General features: G+C 39.3%; 1 protein-coding gene across 5 annotated transcripts in view; it reads left to right on the top strand.

The window, feature by feature from the left end:
* ENTREP2 (endosomal transmembrane epsin interactor 2) overlaps positions 1-14,732 on the top strand; it is an 87,115-nt gene that overhangs the window by 60,419 nt on the left and 11,964 nt on the right. The window contains exons 5-6 of one of the 5 annotated variants that reach the window (XM_063169544.1): positions 6,539-6,646; positions 13,140-13,202. In XM_063169544.1, coding sequence (XP_063025614.1) covers positions 6,539-6,646; positions 13,140-13,202 — 171 coding nt within the window. The remainder of the gene's footprint in view (positions 1-6,538; positions 6,647-13,139; positions 13,203-14,732) is intronic. The other 4 variants (XM_063169548.1, XM_063169546.1, XM_063169549.1 and 1 more) reach the window with 4 other exon arrangements.

Raw genomic sequence — 14,732 nt, 5'->3', positions numbered from 1 at the left:
TTGAGAGGATGAAGTTAGGTATTTAGAAGTTTTAATTGTTTTGTAACATTATTGTTGTCTGATACTGACATGCAAGAGTGAAATGTTATGCTATTTTGGTTTAGTAAGGATACAGCTGAGTATTTTTAATTACTTTTAACAGCTCTCAGAGTCCAGAATACTTGCAGACATGTATGTGAGTTTATAGATTTGCTATTTATGTAATTACTTCCTACTTTACCTAAGGTGCATCTGTAGAATGCCTTGGTGACTATCAGGCAAGGAGAGAAGCTGATTCTCTCCTCTGTCTTCAGCATAAATATTTGGTTTGGAGCTGCTAAAGTTCAAGTACAATGTAAATAGTAAATGTCTTTTTCAGGTTTCTGGTTCCATTCATTAATTAGGCATCTCTATTAAAGATTTATGTAGTCAGAGCTCTTGAAGTCTTCTGTGTGAATACTTTCTTTCCTTTCCTCTCCTTTGGATCCGAATTTTTTGTTACTGTGTTTTCTGCTGACCAAGTCTACTCATATATTTAATTTTTTTTTTCATTCAGAAGGAGATGCTTCTATTTGCAAAGCAGAGGAGGATGGCTCCTAGCACGTTCTTTAGAGTTATGAGAACAGTCTTTCCTCAAGTTTACTGTAAGACCAAATGCAATATTAATTTTACTGAGTGAGTTATCTGAAAGGCTTCTTGAACTACTTAAAATTGGATAAAGCTCAGCACAGAATAAGTAATTCCAGATCAGATTTTTAAATGCTGGATTTGTTTCACATTCCTTTACAGGCAGCTGAAAATATTCCCTACATTCAGAGTGTATTTACCACACCACAAATCATCAAAAATAGGGCAGATCAGGCTGGGCTTTGTAGTCTGAGTAGCTGAGCTACTTTTCCTTCCTTATACTTCTTTCTGTTCCTGGCTTGGACAATGAGTGAATATGGTTGTAAATTCTCTCATAGCTGAAAAGGTGCCTCTTTAAATTACTGCAATCTGTTTATTCCATCCTTGTCCAGTTATGTTGTGAAACCTTGGCCTTTCAGGAGTCTCCAACTGTCCTATCCCCAGTACTGAATTTAATGCAGGCACCTGAGTTGGAAGGTATGCAAACTGGAATGCAAACAGATTTTTAAGTAGCAGTGCACTGTGAATTATACTGTACTTTCAAACCTTAAATCTATTTTATGAAGTGTTGATCATCTCTCCATTTACAATGCATTGTGTGGTTGAGACCCATTTGACTCAGAATTAATTCTTGAGCCTTCCTTGTGTTAGAGCAGATATTTTTCCCAGTGTTTTTCTAGATGTGTCCAGTGAGAACAGCTAAAGTTATATTTTGAGTTAAAATGATTGTTGTCCTTGAATTCTTGAATTAAAGAGGTACTTTGACACTAATTTCATGGGTGAAAAAGCTTTGCTGCTCATTATCTCTTTTCAGGATACAGTAGTATAAGAAATGAAGCGCTGTAATTGAAGTCAATCAAGGAGAAAGGAAATCATCTCCAAAGCAGCCATGGAGCTGCTTTGAGCCATTGATGGCTGGGGATGCTGAGATCTGTGTGCTCAGGGCTGCTGCTCACAGAGCCCCTTTCACACATCAGCAAGCTGATTTTGCTGCTTTCATCCTGTATTGGCTAAAGTCTCAAAAGTGTAGAGAACCTCAAAGACTACAAATCTTTTATTTCCACAGCAAAATAATCTATTCAGCCAGCAAAATGTGAGTGTGTTGTAAAGAGAGCTGTCAGTTCAATACTGTTGAGCAGACTGGAACTCATAAAATGAAATGGATGTACTTTGTGTATTTCTAGAACAAAACAGGTTTAAATACAGTTTCTCAATTCTGTGTAAGCAGCACAGCTGATTAATTTTCTGTGTAGTACTTGGCAGAGTGAATATTTAGAGGTAATTGTGCTTCATCTGTGTGGTGTGGTCTGTACTGAGTGACAAATTCTCTGCTTTGATATTCATGCATGTAACTTCATTTTCAGTACAGTTATTGCTGTGATAGCAAGAAGCAAGAGAGTGACTGAATATTTACCAAATTCTGCATTTGAGTTTTGAAGTTGTGCAGACATTCCTGTTTTAGCCTGGTTTACTTGATGGTTTTAAAAGGTAACTAATATTAGAGACAAGTGCAGTTATAAATTGGTGTCTATGCTGAAGGAACTCGATGGGTATGGCCCACCATTAGAGTGAAGTGATGCTATTCCAGTTTTGCTTTGTGTTTGCTGTGGCAGGAGGTACAAATGATGTTCTGAAGGACAGAATTTCAGCAGAGGGAGCAGACATGGAGTGAGTGTTCATTGGTTATAAGGGACCAGCTCTGCCACTGCACCCATCACGGGCTGATGGGATTTGTGCTATTGTCATTTTTCATTTTAGATTCTATCTCATCTCTTTGCTTCTGTCAGGTAATTGCATGTGCTAACAGCTGTTCTGAATTGCTTTGTTAAATGATTGTTTCTACAGTTGAGTTATCGATGTGGCAATCACCAGTTTTTTACTTATTCCAGTTTGATACCATCTGACTGCTTTATCACCCAGCATTTTGAGGGAAAACAAAAAAAACAGTTTTTAGAACAAATTGCTTTTCGAGCATATTGCAGTATGTGTTTTTATATGATATTCTCAATTAATTATATCTTAAAATTACATTTTTTGAATACAAAATATCAAAATATTACAACTAAACATTCAGATTTTAAATAATACTCAGGTTTTGTAATGTATCTCCTATTTTAATCTGTTCTTAGGATTTTGGACTACACATTTAGAGCATGCATTTTTATACATTTATGTATTGTTTTAATTGTGCTAGTAAAGGAAGAACTGAGGTGCAGTAGCACAAAAATAATGTCAAAAAATGACAGTGAAAACAGCTTGAATTAGAAAAAAGAATAAATAAGTGTTCTGTCTCTAAGTTAGACATATGGGAAATGATAGTATGAAGATTTGAGAATGCACAGGTATTGTGTGGGAATTCCCAGGTATCCTTTGGGAGCCCAGCACAAGTCAAAGGTGTCTGTTTTTATGGAGGGAAAGCATGATAAACAGTTATGCAGGTGTTGGCACCATTATTTTGGTAATTGTTCAGTTGTAGTATAAATGGAATACTGCAACAATGAAATCTTGCTTTTTCCACTGTCAGTATTAAATTTTAGTTGTGCTTTTAAGATTTAGTGAGGGCCCTACTTGGGAAAATAAGTGGCCTCAGAGAAACAGCTCACAGTGCTGCCTGACTCCTGTGGGTGTATCTCTGGGCTGGTCTAGGCATGGTTCCAGACAATCCTGACAGCTGACTCCACTCTGGAGGGCATTGTGTCCTCTGCAGCTAGTGAGCTAAGGTGTTTGAAGAAAATTGTATATGTAACCTGTCAAAGAATAATCCTCCCTAGTACATTATACTTATCAGAGCATTAATTGTCATATAAACATACTGAAGAATCAGAGTTTTGTCTTAAAAAGGCAAAGACAGCATCTAGGAGGAAATTGGTTCAGCCATTTCTGAGGAGCAGAGAACTGTATTTTGTACCATTAGAGATTCATGTGTTGTGTGTTCTGGTAGATATCAGCTAAAGATCTGTTTCTAAAGCTCCCTGATTTTGTATTTAGTACAGATTTCCTGCTCCTTTAGACACCTATAAATGTAGCGGGCTGGGGCTGCGGGGGGTTGGATTGGCCCTGTTGTGGTTACTGCTTTTGCACAGACATTTCCTAAAGGACGCCTTAATTGTCCTTGTTTGTTCCAGCTGCTGTCTGTCAGCACCTGCCCTGTCCTTCTGGCAGTGTGCTTGGCCATGGAGGGCTTTAGTTCCTGCTCACTTTTATCTATAGCTGAATAAATGAGTGTCATGGATTACCTAATTGTTTTTTCTACAGGGCACAGGGAGTGAATTTCCTGAAAATGATAAATTGCCTGAGGCTGATTAATGTTTGGGGAGGCTGAGGGTAGTGGGGAACAGAGGAGAAGGGTGGGTTGTGGCTTGATTCCTGTTTGAGTTGAAACAGGCTTTAGGATAAAAAAGCCAAAACAAATAGAGAAGCAGTATTGCTTTAAGAAATATCTAGTGGTGGTGAGGCCTCCACAACCATTGCTCAGTTGTTACTGTCTCTGTTAAAATTTTAGACTTACAGTGTTTTAGATGTCTGCTCCTTATTGATATTTATTAAATACATAAAAACTCTGCATCCCTGCATTTGGGATTTTCTAGTTGTGCCTTCACCTTCAAAGAGGTTGTAGCAGAAGAGGAATTGTGTGCTTACCCTGGAAAGGTGAAAAGAGGCTGCTGTTCCTGTGGGCAGCAATCCCTGCCCTACAGCAAAAGCAAAATGCTGAGTAACAAACAGAGCACAGCTGTCCCAGTGTGCCAGGAAATGTCTCAGGGTGGGTAAGGATGAGTGCAGCCTGCAAGGCACAAGAAATAATCCTCACACCAGAGTCAGTGTTTGCAAAGCCTTCAGTTGTGCCTGGTTTAGGATCCTGCATTTAAAGAAAGATGTGTGCCCAGGTGAGGTGAAACAAATTGGATTAATGAAAAGGATCAGAGGCCTGGAAAGTTGATTTCAGTTGAGAATTGGAGAAAATGGTGTTAATATGTCATGCAGTAAAGGTGGAAAAGGCTTCAAGAGTGATAATAGAGTTCAAAGGTATAAAAGTCTGCTGTGTAACAGCCTGTTCTCAAGAGCTATGGAAGAAAAGAAGCCATGGGTTTCATCTGTGGGATGGACATAACCAGGACACTGATGGTAAAAATAAACACTGGAATAGTGAATAATAGTGATGAAGCTGTGGGGTCTGTAGGAAGAGATGAGAAAAACATCTGCCATGGGACTTAGAGGCACAGTTAAGTCTGTCCTGGGACATGTAAAGGTGTATGAGGGCCTTGGAGTGACTTTGCATCCTAATTTAGAACTCTGATTTTATTCTTTAGCATAAATGGTATCAAGTTGTGCCCTCAGATTGGCTAAGTTTTTTGTATTTACATGGCTGTTGTAGGCAATGGATGATGTTTCTTCCTGCTAGGAAATAGTCCTGTTTTCTACCCTAGATCTTGTCTCTGCCTTGGTGTTCTTTACCTAGGTTTCCATATGGAAAGCAGAACAGGAAGGATCTCATCCTCCCTTTTTTGGCACTGTTAACTAATTGGGTCTCCAGGGATCACTTTGTCTGTTTACCTGCATTTGAGTGCTCTAAGTGGGTCTGTAGGACTCTGAGTGAGTCCTCTGCATCACCTTCTGTCAGTGACTTGGTGCTTGGCCCTTCCAGTATTTTGCTGTTAATGCTGCTGATTCATTATTCCTCTGGCTGAGGGGCTGGCCAAGAAGACAGAAAACTCCTGACCAGATCAACAAGAGCAAATCTGGCTCAGTGTAAGTTATTAAATGACCAAAACTTGTTGGGCCATTCATTGTCTGCCTGGTTCCCATGCCTGGCATTTCCATCTTCAAATGAAGGTCACTTGAGGAGCAAACAATTACAGAGGCAGGAGTAAAACTGCACCTTTCTATCATTTGTTTCAGAACTGTTGGGGAAAACAAAGCAATTTATAGCATGGAAGTTGTTTCATGCATTGGCAGTGAATGAAATACTCTGTTAAACTTAGACCCTATGGAATGTTCTTTACACAGAGAGTGGTTTTACTCACTGTGGTGTAGCAATTTTCTTCTGTTCTCTGTGCTGCTTTTTCGCAAATGCTTTTACTGGCTATTCAGAGAACTGGGCCACACAGTAGCCCCAGCAGCCATGCAGTTTCTGTACAAGGATTGTAGTAGTTTTGAAATATTGCCAGCACACGAAATTCTTTTCTTTTCACTGGCTGTGGAGAAAGTAAATACAAATCTGATGATTGGAAGAGAGATAAAGGCTTTATTTTTAGTGACATCATTACTCTAAAAATGTTCCATTTTAATTCAAATGTTTATTTTCTTTTATTCTACTTATTAAACCAATATTCTCTGTTCTATTTTAAACTTCTTGTTCTTTAAAAACTAAGCCAACAATATGACCATAGGCACTCAATTCATCAGTAGAAGGTGAAATATCTGGGTGGGTAATCACTGCTTTTCTCTCGTGTATAAAAATGCATTGAGTTTCTGACACAGGATAAGTGTCTCTATTTCATACTAGAATTTTTTTAACACACAACCCTAAGTTGTAGATTTCAACTACTCAAAGCAATAATATTTCTGCATGTAGTTTTTAATCAGAGATGTCTTTTACAGTATCTTTCTTGTGATAGCTGCAGCTTGGAGTCAACTGTGAAAGAGTAATTTGTCTTTTTGGGGAACAAGGAAATTTGAATACCAATATTTCTGAGGAAATATGTAATAGCAAATGTGTTGTGAGAACTGGGGAAGGGAAGATGTTTGTTTCTGTAATTGCTGCTTTTGTGGATTGCTACCTGAAAAAGATTACAAGCTAAATGAGTTCTACCCAGTTATTTGGGACCTTATTCATGGATAGCAGTTGAGAGTGTTTGTTATCAAATTCCTCAAGCATTTCCTGTGCTTTGTGTCCCTGAGATAAGAGATGATATTCTGCTGCTGTCTCTTGCAGGACCTGTTGTTCAGTGTGTGCGCTCTCAATATCATCTCCACCATTGTCTGTGCTTTGGCAACAGCAATGTGTTGCATGCAGATGGTTTCTTCTGATCTCCTGCAAATGGTGAGTACGTTTCAGTGGCAACCCAGGGTTTGTCCAGCACAGCACAGTGTCCTTCTCTGTGGATGCTCATTTGCTACTCTTTGCTTATAAACTTCAGCCTACTTGTGTGTCTGTGTAGTGTAAGAATGTGTGTGTACATGGGTGTATTTTCTATCTGCATACATCTATATAAACATAGCATGTAGATGTATGCAGCATGAGGAGCTGCTGTGCTTCAATGTTTATGTATTATAGTGTATGATCAGGATTTTGCAATTGGGAGTTCTTCTTTTTGTTAACGAGGTGATTAACGAGGTTCAGTTACATTTGCTGTCATCACTTGTATATTATCTCCACTTTCCACACTACCCAGAGCAATTACTTAGCTTTAAGATCCTGGTTTTCATTACTAGATTCCTATGAGAACTACAGAGTATGGGAACTATAAGCTCAAAACTGGAACTTTTCACAGCCCTGCGCCAATAATTGTGTTTTCATAAGGCAAACATGTTCAGTCAGAGTAGCAGTTGTGTTCAGAACTAGAGCAAAAAGGATCATTAGTCTTCTGCACAGTCAGCTGCATCACAGGATGCTGTCTTGTTTTGGTTGGACAAAGGCAGCTTTCCTATTCCAAATGAGTGTTGGGATTCACAAGGTTTCAATGTTAAAAACAAACCAAAAAAATTTTTAAAACCTTTGTATTTTTCAGGCCAGCTTCACTGCTTGCAACCTTGCTCTATTGCTGATTAATCTAGGAATGTCCTGTTTAATAAAGGAGGGCATGCACACAAATCTAATACTGGCCATTTGTACACCTGGCATTAGAAAAGTTTGCATGGATGAAAGACTGGCCCAGCAAGTCAGCTGCAAGCCATTTAAACAACACAGAAATGTTGTAAAACCTGCCCATACAGGCACAGTTGTTTTAAAAAGAAATAAATAATTAGAAATACACTGGGTGCCATGGGTATTGATTTAAGTACATGAATTACAGAGATAAGGCTGCCCTTTCTAGACAAGATTCCAGTCACTGGGTTTCAAACTCAGTTAAAGAATCTCTTCAGTCTGGGATCTGGTGTTTGCTTCACATAGAAATGGGTATAATAAGTTGGGCTCATATGTTTAGGTAATTACTGTAAATAGAACATAAATGCATTTTTGCTGTAGGGCTCTGTGTATGCATATTGTGCAGGCTTGTAGAGGCTTGTGAACAGTGCTATTTAATAGCACTAGTATGGATGGGAAACAATTAACAGAAATAATGTTCAGCTTCAGCTGATGACACTTGTATTTTAAATGGTAAAGGGTCTTTTTTGTATTCTGGCTATTCTTTCTTTTCATACACTCTCCCTCTCCATATTACAAGAATGCCCATTGACTAAAGAACTATTTCACCTGCAGTGATGATGGGGAGATGAAGAGATTATCATACCTTGAAAACTCTGTCTGTCTAGTGGAAAAATGGTAGCAGTGATCCAGAAGTGTATATTCCAGGAATCTTGATCTACACTTGATGGTATTTAGCAGTGTCAGAGGAATAAAAAGAAATAGGTGACAATGATCCAAGACCAATATTAAAGTGCTTCTGATGGGCATATGCAAGAAGAAATAACCTCAATAAGGAGTCAAATTCCTAAAAGGGCATAATTTTTCTCTCTGCCACCTCATTCTGGATGTCTTTAAAACTCTTTCCTGCCCACCTGGCAATGCTGCCATTTCTTGGTTTCAATGTTTATTTCTTTTTGCTTCCTATGCTTTGTGTTTCCAGCTTTCTGTCTTCCTGCTTAGCTGCCTGTTCTCCCACACTTTCAGCTCCATCGACAAGAAATTTCTTCCTTCTCCCCAGAAGAAGGGAAATACAAATATATCTATATTTCTGGTCAATCCCAGTCTTTTCTTGTTTATCAGTTTTTCCTTTCTTTTTTCAGGTTGCTGAGCCCGATTCCTACCAGGCCTAAGTGAGCGTAACTTCCCTGGGGCTACGCTGACTTAGACCAGCTCAACTCTCACCTGAGGATTTCTTTTTCTTTCACTACTTTCAGCCTATTGCCCCATGATCTGCAGTTCCCCTTTGCTCTGCTACACCCAGAAATCTGATTAACTTCATTTTCTCTTGCTTGTTAATGCTGGATTTGTGCTTTTTTTCCTTTTGCTTTTCACTGATGCATCTTCTCTTAGCGGGGTTGTACCAAGTTGGAAGTTTGACAGCAGCAGCAAAGATACCACTCCTCAAAGCTGAGGAAGTTTTAATTTTTGTGCTGATGGTTTTATTGTGTTCTGCAGTATTCAGGAGCTCTGTAGGCTCTCCTGTAACAAGAAGAGGCAATAGGGAACAGCCTCCTTGGATGTCATTAGGTTATCATTAGCGCAATCAGTTCTGTGATTCCTGTGCTGTGTTCTTGTCTCAGAAATTAATCCATTGGAATGGTAATTTTTGCAAATTCAAAGAATTCCAATTTATTGCTTAGCAACATAAGGCAGGTGTAACAGTCTCAAGAAAATTTGCAGCAATGATTCTGTGATTTTGTGCTTTGTTGATGACTTTTGCATACAGCAAGTGTCTTGATTCCTACAGGCAAGCTGATGTATTTTACTGGAAACTGCTGTCTTCTGACATCCCAGCCTTCAGGAAAAACATCCTAAAAACACAAACACAAGCTGTCCAGTAGTAAGCATAGTTTAAATTTTCCAGTGAATATGAAGAAGTGTTTTTTGGTTTAAAAACAGTCCTACGCAACAAATATTTTATTTCAGGTGCTAAGGGAAAAAATACAGAAAATACTTCCAAGTAGTTTTATTACTTTATATTATATTTTTTCTGGATTGTTCCTTGTTTTAGAAAGTACCCCAAAATTTTCATTTCACTTTAGCCTTTCTCACTGTGCTAAGTATGTGCATTTGCCCATGCAAAGAAGCCCTACCAATTGTACTAAAGCTGCAAGAGAAAGTGATACCATGGCTAAAGATTGAAAAGGCATTTGTTGTGTTTCACTAGAGAGTTTAAGGCTGCACTCCATTACAGGGCTTCCCAGAATTGTTCTTTCTATGTGCACACCCCTCCAGGAAATAAATGTGAATCAAATCGGATCAGATCAAGGCTCTGTAATGTGAAGAAACCGCTCTTAATAACCAAACTGTCACTTCCATGATATTTCATTTGTTGCCTGAGGCAGTTTCAGTTTGCATCTTGTTTGATGAATGGCTGCTGTGAAAATGCACCCTGTTTTCTTCCAAAGGTAGCTGCCTGGATTAAAATAAGAAATACAAAATATTACAGCCACTGTGGCCAGGATAAAGCATGAATTACACCTATTCCAGTCCTCTTTCCACTCCTGATATGTTTATACACTTCTTATCCTAGAAGTGCTGGCACTGATATCAATGAGCGTGTTCTGATTTTATCACCATCACTGTTAGTAGCTGTTCATGTTGTGTGATACCTAAAACCATCTGTTATTTTGTAAAGAAAATAAGGTAATGATGACACATGCAAGCTGTAATGTTTAATTACTGTTTTCATCAGTCCTAGTCATAATTCAGCATGTCATTATCTTAATAGGCTGTAGTTAATATTTCTACTCAAACACCTCACAGAAAGCATCTCTCTATGAGGGTAAAATTTTGCTGGCATTGTTTAACCCCCATATTCTGGTGAAATAGTAATAAAAAACTTGTAGAGTGAAGCTTAAGTGAGAATTGATCTTACGTTATAGCATAAAACTTTTAATTTAATCTAATCAAAACTTAAATAATCCTTTTTTGGGCACAAAGCTCACTTAAGGTAGTGTAAAACCCAGATGACATTCCCTTTAGAAATATGCATTGGGGATGATGTACATCCATAGAAAAATCCTAAATGTAAATATGGTTGCATAAATACTCCCCTCACACCCACCATAAATGCACACCTTAGGTCAGGAAATCTTCTGACATTTTTAACAAATGTACAATTTTTCATCAAACACTTTATTGGTAGAATAGGAATATTTAATATTTAAGACTAAAATATGGTGACTTCAAAAAAGATATGACAGAGCAATGCCCATGAGGCTCCTGTGATGGTTCTAGGAACAGCAACTGGAAACAACTGAACAGAAAAATCTGAATGCATTTTCCTTATCAAAATATTTTCTGTCTCATAATTTCCCTTTAAGATCAGGGACAAATTAGAAGAGTCAGCCATAATCCTTCTGTTCTTGTAGACAATTAGAGTCTACATTTTCCTTCAGCAGATACTGATTCCAGAGTTTTAGAAAAGGAAAACAGTAACCTGTCCAGGAGGACAGCTAATTGAAGACAGAATTATAGACCCGAGTGTATTGCACAGAGCTTTCACTCAGGATAGCATGCCAGTATTTAATTATATGCAATTAGAAATTTCTATTTCCTATTCTCAAAAATCAGCAGATTTTATTTTTATAAATGACTGAAATGAGAATAATGAACTCTGGAGTCTCCAAAGGACTGATTTCAGAGTTATACAGTGCATGTAATAAATGTGATATGAAGACAGAGGTAATTACATGCAGATACAGGAAGAACTCAGATAAGTTTCCCTTGGAGCACCAGGCACACACTGATACAAGGCACTTGTGGTTGATAAGCTGTAATTGCTGAGCTGTGGCTCCCAGCAGTGGCGTTTCCATGGGGTCAGTGGTGCTGGGCAGGGTGTGCAGAGCACAGAATCTCTTTGCTGATGTTCAGTGGGCAGGTCCCACAGCTGGAGTCCTGGTGCAGAGCTGTCAGTCTGACATGCCTTGGGCAGAAGGATGGGCCACATGAGGACAGTTCCAATAGAGAATTATATTGACAGGTCTTACCTGCTCTTTCTTCAGTTCCTTAACTGGGTGTCCTCCATCAGCTTTTACCTCAGTGTACTCAGAATATCCAGAACATGGATAATACCTTCTGATCACTTCAGTGACCGACTTACGGACAGCCTTTCAGTGAAGAGCTGGAAAATCGATCTGACAAAAAGAGAATGAGTTTTACAATTTTACACATGTCTATGTAATGGTGTTTATTCCACCTGGAAAAGTCAAACACTGAGAGATGTGTTATTCTTCCCTGGGCAGGGATGGCTGATGTGTCTGGCTGCAGGCTGGGAGCTGGCAGAGGTCACTGGTGTCCAGCCCCATTGTTGGCTGTGTGGAATTTTCAGTACTGTGGCAATGAACCCTTGAGCATAACTGCATTTTCAAAAACTTTTACTTCTTCTGGAAGTGGGGTACTTCTAGCATTTGTGCTTCTAATTCTCTGCTTCCTAACAACTTGCTGATGCTGCCATGGCAAACTTCTGTATTGAATGCAGGTCCAACAGTGGGTTTACAGCATTTTACAGCTTTCCTGTTTACCCTGCTGCAACCAGGCAGAGAGAATGTTTTACTCTTCCCTCATAACCGCAGACAAAATAAGTAGTGCTCACTATGAGGGCTGTTTAAATCAGGCTGTTCCACTCTGTCCAAGCCAGACATGCCCAATGAGAACACGCTGAGTTCTGTGGTCAGTGTGTGCTCTGTTCCACATCGCTTTGGCACAAGCACTGGGCTGTGTGAGGCCCTTCCAGTATCAGACACGTTTCACACACTAAAGTAAGGCCAAGGATGAGGAAATACCTGTCTGTGTGAGTGTAATAGTATGAATGCCAAGCTTCAAACATAAGGTCAGCTGTTTCCTAAAAGACCATGAATTCCAGATCTGTGTTTCATTGCCTGTCAGATTTCTGAAAGCTCCCAGCATCCAACAGCTCCAGGAGGGTAACAGAAATGGTTGAGTCTTCTGGATTTCCACAGCCGTGGGCTTTCTATTTCTTTCTAGTAAATATGTTTCAAGAACCTGTTGATAGCTATAAATTTTTGCTAAGCTTTTAATGCAGTTGGATAATTAGCATTTACCAGAAATGCTATATGCTGTTGATCTTTGTCTGCAACCATTTTCTATCCGTAGCTTCTGCAGTGGCCATCAGTTCAATCCCAAGGCTGGCTGGGAGTCCCACTGTGTGAGCTGTTCCGTGGTGTGAGCTGCAGTTTTTGACATGATATTGAGTGCAATTTGATCCTGTTTATCCTGGTCACTGAACAGCCACCCCCATTTTCTGCTTGGCAGTTCTTGTTGTTGTCTGTCCTGTTTGCCATCAGTATCTTGAGACCGATTATTTGATAACAGCTGTCTTCTAATACCAGAAATGTGTGTTTCTGTCTGAAAGTATTTGTCAGTTTTTGCAGCTTTCTCAGCTTTGCATTTTATTACTGTCTTTTTTTAACCTATGAAATTTGTATTAAACTTTGCTGAAACCCTGCCAGAGTTCACTATTTGAGAGCAACTCTTGAAGATGTTTAAAATACATTTTCCTGTAGAGAGAATGAGCTTTTGCAGACTAGCAGAGATCAGTAGACAACGTAGAGTGGAATAAAATATGACTTAATTCCCACTTACTAGCTTTCAATTGTTTTCTCAAGGATGTCTGTTCTTTGTGGTAATCCCTTATATTTGCTATTGTTTCATTTCCTGCTAGTTTCCCTCTTACAGCCTTTTTCACTTTAATTTCTGTGCCTTCCAGCAGGATGATATCACACAGGTAAAGTGTTGTTTATAAACACCCCAAACATGTGTATTTCCATGTCCATCCTGCCGCTCGTTGTCAAGTGTTGGTCACAGTTCGTGCCCATGGTTTGTACGGCCAGACCTTGAAAGGGATGCAGAGAATTCTGCTGTTCAGCTGAGCTGCATCCAAGCATCAGATCTTTTCCTCCTGGAGCCACAGCCCCTTCTGCCCTGTGTGCAACCTCTCCCTTCTGTCATGTCCCACACAGTGTGTGCTGGTGGTTCACCTGCTGTGCAATGCCCTGTGTTTGCCTGCCCTGTTCTGACAGGGGTGAGGGGATCCAGCACTGAGGGAACAGAGCTGCAAGTTCTCTGGTGCAAACCAAAGCTTGGGGTCCATGGCAGCATGGAAACAGTCTGGGAGAAGGTCAAGGAAGTTGTAAATTAAAATGGTTTTGTTTCCAGATTGTAAAAATGACCCCAATTATCAACTGTTTCAGTAAGATGAGGGCAGTCCTGAGTCTGGTGGAGTCAAATACTGTACAAAAGATGACCCAACATACGCAGATATTTGTTTTCATTATGATAAATGTTTACAGGTTTTAGGTAATTATGTTGATGTTTGTCTTGCTTCCTGTTTTCCTAAAAGATTCTTCCATGTATTTGAGATGGTAACAGACCGATGATTGCTTAGGGCAGAAGTCTGGAGTTTAATGGTTGGCATTCATGTTAGGTTACACTTTAGGAAATGGCTGTTGAAAGATCAGATGAGTTTAGACCAAATGACTGCAAGAAAGTTGTGGGGTTTTTGGTTTTTTCCCCTGTAAGCCAAGCAGAGAAATGTCTGATAGTACTTGGTATGGCAGCTTCCCAACTCACATGGAGGACGAAAGAGCATCAGACATTTCACATAACAAAGAGTAAATCAAACTGATGCCATGTCTCTGTTTCTCTGCTGTACCATGAGAGAATGCAATGGCTGAAAGTCCTTGGTTGGCTGTAGGACGTAAGGAAATAACAAATTCTGCAGAGGAGGTTCTTTATTAATAGTTATGTGTGGAAATATCTCTGGAGAGCCCAGCAGCCAATACTTCATTTGACAAATAGGTGGTACTGGTCCTCCTGACCCTCTGCTGTGCTGTGTTATCACAGCTCTGACCTTTCAAACAACATACATAGAGGGAGTGTAATAAAACTGAGATGTAACTCAAGCTTTAAAACGCAAAAGACCAGTGTAATATCTGTGATGTGGTAAATTCAGCAGAACTACACCAAGTTAAATTTCAAAAAGTGATAAATATAGAACTGTGATATTAAAAATGAAGGTAATTTACTTTGTATTTGCTGGATCTCCTAAGCATAAACATTTTCCCTTTTATTTTACTTCTTCCCAAATCTTTATCATGGATTTAAACAAAAAACAGTGTAATGAGCCTACAGTACCATAACATAGGAGGTCTTGTTCCAGGCCAAAAAAGAAATGTGCCTTCAGCAGAGGTTCTTAGCAGGCTTGTTTTAGAAGGTAGGAGCTAAAGATAAGTAATTTACTGATCCAAGAAAAGTG

The sequence above is a fragment of the Melospiza melodia genome, chromosome 15 (assembly GCF_035770615.1).
Source record: "Melospiza melodia melodia isolate bMelMel2 chromosome 15, bMelMel2.pri, whole genome shotgun sequence".
Classification (NCBI taxonomy): Eukaryota; Metazoa; Chordata; class Aves; order Passeriformes; family Passerellidae; genus Melospiza; species Melospiza melodia.
This window is presented reverse-complemented; position numbering and strand designations above follow the sequence as displayed.